Below are 11,517 nucleotides of genomic sequence, written 5' to 3'. Positions count from 1 at the left end.
TGTGTATATATATATGTATATATATATATGACAAGAATAATTTTGAATTCCTGTGTGACTATTTTCAAGGTAATACCTCTGAGTTGTGTGTCTTTTACACTGACACAGATTGTTTGAAAATTTTCTATTAAAACAAACTGAGCTGAAAATTCCATTTTTCATCATTCAACAACAGAAAAATATCACATCTCTACATGCAGCTGAGAATGCAAATCCAATAAGGAATTTGGTAGCAGAACATAGGAATATTACTATAGTGTTTGCTGTATATGTGTCAGAAACTAGATATCAGTATTTCTTGTATATCATATGTCTAGTAATTTAAATTGGTGTTTTAGGACTAGTCAACTCTCTTTGCTCAATTTATTCCAGGAATGCAGTGTTGTATTGGATTTGGTGACTTACAAGGGCTTTTTGCCAACTATAATATTAGAGACTTATTGATATGAGTTGAGAGAGTTTTGTCATCATGTATGGATTCTGGGAAGTGTGTGAGGCCTGAAAAGAAGATGGTTTTAGGATCCAGGAGACAATATTTACAAGTGGCAAATTGCCTAACTTGGTCACTGTAAAGCTAGGAATGGAGGGAACTATCCAAACTTGACATGAACAAATTTAACATCCAAACTGAATCAGAAGAGGGAGGGGTGGCTTTGACTTGTCCTCAAGGACCAGCCACAAAGTACAAATAGATTGGATTAAAATTCATCAGCATTTAACCCTGGCAAGAACCATTCTGAGCAATCTATGAAGTTAACTGTAGTTGTCCATAGAATGAGGGGGGCAGTACTAATGGCTTGTGGAAAAAAAAAATTTCATCACATTTTTGCCACATATTTGACACCTGTTGCAATCATTGCAGTAACTAAAGAGTGAAAGAATATGTCCAAGTTTGTGTTGTAAATTTCTTTCTATTTTATGAGCATGGCTATCTGTTGGTATTTTAAGCACAGGAAGAAATATCAGTTTAATAATCTACCAGTGGCCATGACACAATTTCTAATGCTCCAAATGACACAGTATGTTCAAATATCTTTACAATGCTTGTGATTACCTAATTTTGATGGATTATATTGATATTTTTTAATGATGTGATTTGTGACTGATGCCTACGGGATTAATTATACTTTGTTTCCTTTGTGCTAAGATAAGAAGCAGAGGTGTACACACATGTGTGGGTGTACTCATAGCACAGCACGAGCCTCTATTTTTGGTCACCTAAAGAATATAAAAAAAAAAAATACTTGCCCTCAAAAGGGCAAGAATCTTAAAGGTAAAGACTGCTAAATATTTTCCCTTTGACTCTTGATACTTTTACCTTAAAATGTGAGAATATAATGAACATGATTTTGTTATAATCAAGCTACATTGGTACTGAAGTTTTCCTCATGATCCACAAGAACAGGTTTTATAATTACTTTGAATATTATATGCCTGCTCAAAAAGATCAATTCTCCTTCGATTCCTAATGAAGAGCGAAACAAAACTTGTTCACCACTGCTGTAGATAAAACCAATACTCTCACTTTTGATACCTGATATATAGGTGGATATTGTACCTCAGCATGTATAAGTGTAAGATGACTAAATTCTGTTACTATGTCCTAGGAGGATTCCAAAATTATAGGAATATCAGCTAAAAGTATTGAATTCTGTGTAAGTACCACAGCGGTATAAATATGCTAAAGAAATTGATAATGTGTTCTATCCAATTATGTCAGCAGACTATGAATCATATCCAATTATCAAGATGTATAAGTGCATTTTATGTGATGCACAAACATCATTAATTTTGTGTTTAGCATAAGTTGCTCAAATGGTATGATTTCAGTAATTTCTTAGCATCAATATTATACCATCAATATAAATTCAATGTAAATTGGAAAATGAACATTTTCATCTTGTTTATATCTGCAAAAAGACATTTGCCAAACAGAAGCAGATATTGAACCAACACTTGCTATTGGTAATACAGGATTCTGAACTGTCACACAGAGAACCTAAATAACAGGGTTTTAATACGAGGCAAGTCCCAGGAAACCAACTAAAGCATCCTCAGTTTCATTATTTTAATATATACTAGAATAGAGAATCAAGAAACCAACTTTTCTGCCTCTCCTGAAAAGTAAATTGACAATATTCAGACCTATCAACTGCCAGTTAGCATTTATAAAATGAATACCTTTCTTGTCTGAAAAATTTCTATTTAACATTAACTAGACTGTAAACATTTTTTTTCCTACAACTAATTATGTATATAGTATGGATTTAAATTACATATACTTAACAGCTCAGTTAATTAAAGGAATACCCCTACTTAGCTTCAGAGTGATTATTAATATCAATTTGGAATTCAAATTATTAAATTTTTAAAATATAGAAACTTACCTCAAAGTCTAGATCTGAATATCGTGATTTTCTTCTCTGTTACATATTTTGTTTAAAAAGAAAAACCAATAGTCATATTTAGTCATTCAGATAATTATATTCAATAATTTTGCATTATAAAATTTATGATTTCAAACTTTCATCCACATTATTACATTTTCATTCTGAACTTACTTTATAATGGAACAGTAGAAAAATTACAGCATATTACTTATCTTGACCTTTTAACTATTTTTTTCACTGAGAACAAGTTTTCCCTCTGAAAATACACATAAAAATGTCAATCGTGGTGCAGATTTAAGGTCTACTAGAACAATACTGCTTTATAGGTACAAAGGATTAAAAGTGGCTTAGGACTTCCCACCAACAACACCGGATCAGACCCTCTAAGTCTCATCTGCAATTTTCTTGGTATTGGATATTCTTCCATGACAGGGAAGTCCTTCTAATTGCTAGTTCTTAAGAACAGATGTATTCTAATTTAGTGAAGCAATTAAACAGTCCACACCCCAGCAAACACAGATGCAGATATAAATATCTCAGTGTTGTTCTATGGCCATGACTCTATTAAACAGTTGCTGAGTCTAGTAATAGATAAACATGCATTAATAAGAAGTAATTAGGTAGTAGATCTGATAAAATTAAGAAATTATCAGAAATAGGAAATATGATTATGAAAATTATATATACTAGTGTAGGACCAACATCAGCTCCAAAAGTCATTGATTTCTTTAAACAACTATGAATGGGGGGAGATAACTTTACAAACAGTCCTCTGAAATTTTAGAGAACAAAGCATGTTTACAATGTAGTGTTTTTTTCCCATTGGGAATGAGTAAGGGTGAAACAGGGTCCATATGAAGTTTAGTTGGAAATCTATGTAAATTTTTTCCCTTTGCTCCAGTGCCAATACCTAAAATCTTAATAATCAACCGGAGTTCATACCCAGAGATAGAAAGTAGTAGCTTATTGACAATAAGACAATTTCTGTAGCCAGAATTAAAGTTGTTACTGAGAAAGAGAACCCTTCAGTAGACACAAACTCCAAAGCATGTTTCATAAGACAGAGGCAGTAGATTAAAAGAAAGCTTACGTCCTGAAATAGTTTGATGTTTGTAATGCTGCTGGAGATTGAGCATGCAGTCCCAAAGTGCACTGCAGGTGAGTGCTAAGAAGGAATGGTCTTATTGAATGGTAACTCAGCATGTCCCTCTCACTCTGTTCCCTACCAGCACCTCACCTAGCTCTGGTGACATCAGGAAGGGCAAAGAAGGTAGGCAGGCACTTCACACAGCCTCCCTTTGCCTTCTCCCTGCCACTATTGTTATCTAACTGTGCTGTATAACCATCAGGTTCCAACATACTGCATCAGGCTTTGCTGCAATATGCTAGACTAAATGTCAGAGTTTCCATTCTGCTCTTGAATGCTGTGCCTTCTTGGCACTATGACTCAGCAGGACATTTTGTAAGTATACATTAAGCAAAATTCTTTCCTAATAGAGCAAAATGCAAGCATGGAAACACTTAGTTTTAAGCAATTATAGAACATTAGTCATAGCTTTGTGTTCCATTTGAAAATTAAATGGTGAAATCTTATAAAAAAAAAAAAAGTTCAGCCAGCTAGCATGCATGCTGAGCAAGAGGCCCAACTGGTGCTCATTGCAGTGTCCCATTAATGTCTGGATACAAAACCTTGTTGCCTCAGAACTGGAAATGGACACATGTCACTAACTGCTTCCTAGATTAGGAGCGGGAAACTAGAACACACTAGAGATGAATTCTGCCTCTGGGAGCAGGTGTTGCCAGTGTTGATGTAGAAATTGGATGTACTCCTAGACCGAGACTTGTCCCTGTTTAATTTTAACAAAAATGTATAGAAGCTATTAGATTAGACAAAGTAGTGTGCTAACAGATTGCAATCGAAACAACCTAAAGATGGTGATGTCAGAGGACATCAACACAGTGAAGACCTAAAAACTATAGTGGGGAAAATATGGCACAAGGAAGTGAAAATAGTGTAATACTGTTCATATCCCTACAATACTGAACAACATTCCCACATTTTATATAAAGTGTTTTCACATTTGAACACATTGTCTATATTCAATCTGACAATATCAGAACACCACTACTTAGTATCCCTATTTTATGAATAACGAGGAACAGAGATGATAGAATAACTTACTCACTTCACCTAGGTGGTAAGTAAATAAGTGGGAAATCACACTTCTGCTTCCAAATCGCATTTTCTCCACTCTCTGTGGTAGTATTTTATAACCAAGAAGCCTGAGATAGTTTGCTGATTGTCACTGGAACTCAGTAAGAATCGCATGCATAGAGCAAGGGTCAGTAGATTAACATTTACTTGTCAATTATATTTTAAAGGAGTAAAACCATCTATACACTACTCACTTCAGAGATAAATCTGATGGCAATATACAATAATTTGTTTTGAGTAAAACAACTTAAAACACAGAATAATTTGTGAGCAACAATAACATATCAGATTTTTTCACCTCCATAGTGTGAAGTTCCCATTGCAAAATCTAGTTTATTCTAAAGAAGTTTCTGGCATTGGGACATTTGTGGTATAATGAAAGACCCAGGGTGTTGAATTCTGTTAGCGCTTTCTCACAAAAACACTCAACTTTGTCTTCACCTTTAGTAAACATGCAGTTCATTGGGGAAATATTTTAAAACACTGAAGATTATGAAAACCATAACTGACTTTGTTTATTCAGAATGTCTCTGGGATGGCATTGCAAAGCTTATAAATGGGTAGAAAATAATGGTTATATGTTTGAAAAAAGATAACTAGAAAACTGATCAAATCAGAAGTCTGTTATATATCCTCAATTTCACAAATAATATAAATCATCCTTTTTGTCACATTAAGTGATTTTTCTTCTATATTGTTTTTCTTCCCTAATTTCCCAACTTGGACTCTGACCTCAGCATTCTATTAAAACCCCTGTCAAGCTCTCTAATGAGCTCCAGCTGCTCAATTGCCAAGGTCAATCTTCTGTGCTCATCTTACAATAATATCTCAGAAGAGTTGGAGAGTTAATAATTTCCTCATTGTTGTCCCTCCCCCCTCCTTATTTGCTGTAGTTCAGTCTCATTTATCTGCCTTCTAATCTTGTTTCCTTTTTTCCCCTAGGGGGACATAATAATTCTCAGCTTTAAATGCCACCTTGTCATGACAATTCCAAACATTCTTCATTCCTTCCAGTCCCTCATCTTGCAGAGCAAATTCACCAGTAAGTGCTATCTGTTCTCCTGAAATATATCTTGATCTTTTCTATCTCCACTTTCACTACTGCAGTCACATTATTCCCATTCCTTCCCTGGAACATATCAGCATCCTCCTAACTGTCCGCTTCATGAGATGTAAAAATGTTCATGACAAACTTACTTAAATGTCCTTGCTTTCGTCATTTTATGAAGCTCTGTGAAATCTCGTCTCCTCTTTCTGTCCAAAGTTCATGTTAATGAGCCTGCCCTTCACTACTCAGGACTTCTAATCCTATAAGAAAATTTTAAACTCTCCTGCTTTAGGACTTTGCACTTATAGTTTCCTTGGCTTGAAACATTTTCTCACCCTTCACCTCACTTCAGAAGGCTTCCCAGACAGATCACCTTATGTACAAAAATCTCTCCCTCATGCTTCAAGAGTATTTCTGAGCACTGTTTTAGATATTTGTTATAGGCTAATTTCCTGTCTCCAGGATTTATTTTCTATGGTGCAGAATTTAAATCTGTCCTGATCAGTTCTTTGTAATGTGACTGGGTTTTTGGTTTTTTCCTCAAAAGATAGTCTGGTAAAATTTGTATAAGCAAGTGGACAAAGCATCCTAAGAAAACCACTGTAAATGGCTCAATTGACAATCAGGAGAATTTACAGCAAAGCAGGCTTATTACTAGTAAAAGGGAAGAATTCTTTAGGGTATATGTAAGGGTAAGAACATGCACTGCGGTGTGAACTGTCTTAGAGGAATAGTATATGAAAGCATCTCTCCCGGTCTTGTCTTGGAGCATGATGAATAATTTCTCAAAGGAAATACTTCATTGTTTATGTCACTGCAAATTAAACTGGACAAGGCACTAGAAGATTCACAGAGAGGAATAAATTCCACAGACTAATAAATGGCAGTATGACTACCATTAAAAGTTTCTATTACAGAGTGAGCAATGAACCACTCAAGGATAAAGCTTTCGTACCAAATTGGTTCAAAATATATGTGGAAATGAAATCTGTGAATAATTAATTTTGAAAAATAACTTCATTTGAGCTAATTTAGTTTGTATGCTAACATAAAAGACAATTTCCTAATCTAAGAGCTGACACAAAAAGCCAAAGAAGGGCGAGGCTTCCTTTTGACACAGCTACAGGAGAATAAAAAATTGATAAAGGAAAAGGATGCTGCTGTACTATGGTCAGTTCTGTAATGGTTTCTATTAGTGACAGAGTCTCTCAGTTCTCAAGTGAGGCCATAAAATTTTGTCTAATATCCTGAATATTGATTTAGTACAACATTAAAGCTTCTTCAGACATTCAAGCTAGAATGGTAATGAAATAACATAACCTTACCTCTGAAGTGCTCCTTGCAATTTTCAAAGGGTTTTCACATACATTATCTAATTTGAACCTCACAGTAGTTATAAGAGAGATGCCCATGATATGACATTATAGCTAAAAATGTTTTACCTTTAGAAACCATTATGCAGAGAGCTCGATAATTCATGTTCAGAAGAAAACTGGTATGTAACTTACAATGGTGTCTCTGTCTACCCATTCCTAAGTTGAAGGAGACTTAATCTGGTTTTGAAAGTTATTTTGTAATATGATATATAATTGCAGATAAGTTATTAAGGATTTTTATTATAACCTTACTTTAGTTTTCTTACTATATTTCAGCAACTTGTTTCACAAGAATTCAAGAGACCAAGGAGCTGAGAAGCTGCAAAAGGGACCATGAGGTAATCCAAAGGTTAGCAAGAGAAGATACAACTTCTTCCCTATGTGGGCTGTACAGAAGAAGATGGCAGAGTGACCTAACCCAACAGGAAGGCACCTGGCCGATCTGGAAGCACAGCTAAAAATGCAAAGGTGATATTATTCACCAGGTCAGAAGCCATGACACAGAAACCTGCATCAACCCCCAGTGCTACAGGGACCACATATCAAGTAAGCTCTGGACATCCACACTAGGTAGGGAGACTGGTGAGTGAGCAAATTTTCTATTCACAACTAATAGCTACAAACTCTTAAGTACCAATATCCACAACAAATAGTGTTCTTTCTTCATACAATGTCAACATACCATAATCCAATAAGCAGTATGGGCTTGAGAACTAAGATACTGCTTCCCCACCCCCCAAACTGGCTCCCTAGCATCCAGGGATTTTTGCTCATTAATTGAAGGTGAATGACTGAAATGCTGATGACCATTTCATTCTCTATATGGAGCTGTAAGCATAGCAATTAGAGGACATTTAGGAATTTGTGAAAAAGTCTAACATGTTAATATTTCAATCATTCCATAATTGTGGAAATTGAATTTAATTTTTAGACTTGCTTAATAAGTTCATTCTGGGAATGAATATAAACACTGAAAGTTGGAAGATAATACAAGATAGAAGGTAATATTAGGGGAAAAGTCTGGATATGCTTGTGTGCCAAAAAACATCATGCCTTTATTAAACTGTTGTATACTCAGTAATTGGGGGTTAGCTGAACAAACTCCCTTGGAGGTTGGAGACTTTTCTGCTGGCACTGCTACTGGGGTGAGGGAGCCTCCCTCTTTCTTTGTTGCCTCCTGCTTCTTTGAATAAATACTTCCACCCACTCTTTGGCTTTCTCTTTTCCTACTTCAACTTTTCTTTGCCGGCACTTTCCCTCATGAATACTGTGTTCTGTGCTACAACTGGTAGCTTTTACCTTCTTGTCTTTCTTCCACCCACCACTTTCCACCTTGGCAATTTGTGAACACCCCCTCCTGCTGGAAGAATCTCCCTGGATTAATAAGAACATCTTTTTTTTTTTTTTATAGCCCTGAAAGGATCATGGGGCATCAGGCCATCACTGCTGCCCTGACTTCGCAGATGGCGGCTCCTGTGACCACAACTGCCGTTCTTACTTAGAAGGAAAGAGGACTCTGACTGCCGTAAGGGCTCACATAGTCACTTACTGTCCTCTTCGCGTTCTCTGGTAGCAGTAAAGACTTGTCTACTGGTGATCCTACTCTCCTTGGAGATGCTCCATCATCTTTCCTCTGTTCCCCTATTGGCAGAGCACCTTCATCCCACTGGCTGAACCTGCAGACATAGTCTAACAGCTTTGACAGCTTCGTGCTTGACAAAGAAGTCACTCTGCTCACAAAGTCACACCACAGACTTTGTTCATGAGCTATAAACCTACCCCCCTCAAATCTGTGGTAAATGCCCCTACACTTTATTCCTTCCCATGTCTTATTCGCCAGCAGGCCAAATCTCTCTCTTGGTATGAACTTTAGAGTTACTGCCATGCTAATGTTCAGATATTGTTGCCTCATCTGTCAGCAGAACACAAAGATTCTGTTCCTAGATTTTCTAGGCATTACTCTACAACCTTGAGAAGATAAATGACTTTACTTTGAGGATTATAACAACTTATCCATTGCACAGAGGTGTTGTGAAGATTAATTAATTCACGTTTTTAAGGTGATTTGAGGATCTGCTAATGAAAGATGCTATATAAATGCTAATTTTTATTATTCATTCCCACATCTATATATTCTCTTTCAGCTATCTCATAAAATGGTTACCCTAAGCAATTATTAACTATTAAACTCTTTTAAAGAATGAAAATGAGAAAGTGAATTTTCATTCTCAATACTGAATTTTCTTCCTTTTTAAGATATAAGCCTTGTGATCTCTAAGTCATTTAAATGCAGCTCTTCTGGCTGACTCACCATTATATGTGATGCCTATACTTAACAATAAGGATATGAAGATTTGGAAAAATTACATATTGAACAAAGTAGCACTTAGAAATACAGTCTATTGTTCAAGCAACATCTACAACACCAACCCAGCAAGATTTTTTAGGCTTTTAAGATGTAAAGCAGCTTTATAACAAGCAAAATATTTTAATACAATTCTATTGTAAGCCCTTGGGCATATTAGGCAAGACTCCATTTGGTCATTGTTATGCTATTCATATTCAATGAAAATCGTTCTTAAAACTTTATGCAAAATTACAAAATATTATGTAGTTTGTGCCTATGCACAGTAACTCCTCTTGCCACTGTGGAATGACCTGGCCTTATTGCTCCTCTAGCTTTGATTCTGAAGGAGTATTCTCCTTATAAGTCCTATTCTATGTAACATGATGTAGAATTTAGGATATATTCTAGACTTCATCTATTTTCACTTTGGCCTAGAATTTATTTTTATACAGTTGGAAAAAATCTCTTACACCACTCTACCCTTAAAGGATCTCTCTTCATTTGGGCCCAGTGGAAGCCATGATTTTGAGGAGGGAACGTTGCCAGTGGGCACTTTGAACACTACAATTATTTGCATACTTCTGATGGCAAAAGTAGGCAACAAATACAATGTGTGTACCACACTGCAGTACAGGGGTTTTACAGCAACATTTCAAGGTAAAAGATGCAAAAGTCTTATGTAAGAGGATACATGAAATGAGATATTATATTCACTACATCTTACATGATTAATTAGAGCAAAATATTAATGATAGCAAGTGCTATAGACTACTTCACCTCATGGTTAGGAAACAGGTGGAGAGGAGTCTGCTTTTTCCCAAAAGCCATGAGTTTGGACCACAGGGTCCTGACTGTTAGTTGCTTAACCTACAATTTAAACCTCAACATTTTAGCAGTCATCATTCTGTAAAATCTAAAAGCAAAAATTAATGCTGAAAGACAATGATCTAACATGTTAGCATTTATAACTAGGGTAATGGTAGTCTTTATAGAAACTTCCTCCAAAATAACTTTTGTTATTTTTAGTAGCTGTCCCCTTCAAAAGTAAGCTTCTAATGACATCCAGAAGTTAGTTTACCCATCAGAAGGCCGCCTCTCCTGTTTTTTTTTTTTTTTAAGTTCTTGAAACTAATGACTCTTCTACCTAACCTGAATGTCCCACAAATCTATTTCATCCTTTTTGTATTATAAAAATATATAAATCTTCAAATATCAAGAAAAGGATTGTTTCATTGCTTACCTCTAAAGAGCTCATTGATATCGTTGATCCAGTTTCACTTCTTGATAGTCCGGCATTATCATCCAACTCAGATGCCATGAAATTTTTCACAGCTGTACGAGGCTCAAAGGGCAAACTCTGCATGTGTTCCTGGGGTGTGAGGTGTTGATCTAAGTTCATATTGAACTGGTCCATTACAGGAGGATTCATGTTAAATTCAGGATTCACTTTGTAGTGCAATAGCCTTTCATGTGGCAAGGTATCCATGCCAATATTCATTTTGCTTTCTTCTTTCATTGATGGTTGAGTATTTACAGAGCTTCTGGGCATCACAATATAGTCACTTTCCATCATTCTTTCTTGAGGATGGACTATGTCCATATCAGCACCTCTCAAATTATCATCTGTACATAAGTACACAGTTCTGCGCAATTCACTGTTCTCTTTTTTCAAACATTGATTACCCAGCTCATTCATACTCATGGGCATGTGCAGACCAGTGGGTTGCTGGATAATGACTTTGGAAATGACATTTCCGGGCAATGTTGAATAGCTTAAACCTTCAGGATTTGTTCCTTTCTCTTCTTCATCATCATTTAGAGAAATCCTAGAGAGTGTTCCTGTTATCGTTGCTGCTCGGCAAGGACCAATATCCTTATGAAGAACTGTGAATTAGAATAGATAGGAAAGAAAGTCAATGTGTGTATTTTCAGAATTGTAATCTCTCCTTAATAAAACCTTTTTAAAAATTACAAATCTACTTTCATGAACATGGTCCAGATGATCAGTCACACTTTATTCATTCAGATTTACTCTCAAAGATATGAAGTAATCCATAACTAAAAAAAAAAAAAAAAAAAAAAAAAAAAAACCTCTCCTTAAGCTATTCTGCATAACTTTTCTGGGAAAAAAAATACCAAAA

At 35.7% G+C, this 11,517-nt stretch overlaps 1 protein-coding gene across 3 annotated transcripts in view; it reads right to left on the bottom strand.

Moving 5' to 3' along the window:
• The window catches only part of ADGRB3 (adhesion G protein-coupled receptor B3), a 650,534-nt gene that overhangs the window by 10,942 nt on the left and 628,075 nt on the right, over positions 1-11,517 (bottom strand). For all 3 annotated transcript variants that reach the window (XM_004673604.2, XM_004673605.2, XM_012721768.1), the window contains 2 exons: positions 10,617-11,260; positions 2,388-2,423 (listed from right to left, as the gene is read on the bottom strand). In XM_004673604.2, the coding sequence (XP_004673661.1) occupies positions 2,388-2,423; positions 10,617-11,260 (680 nt within the window). The remainder of the gene's footprint in view (positions 1-2,387; positions 2,424-10,616; positions 11,261-11,517) is intronic.

This window comes from Condylura cristata, unplaced genomic scaffold (assembly GCF_000260355.1).
Source record: "Condylura cristata isolate star-nosed mole 26May11 unplaced genomic scaffold, ConCri1.0 scaffold00001, whole genome shotgun sequence".
NCBI lineage: Eukaryota > Metazoa > Chordata > Mammalia > Eulipotyphla > Talpidae > Condylura > Condylura cristata.
This window is presented reverse-complemented; position numbering and strand designations above follow the sequence as displayed.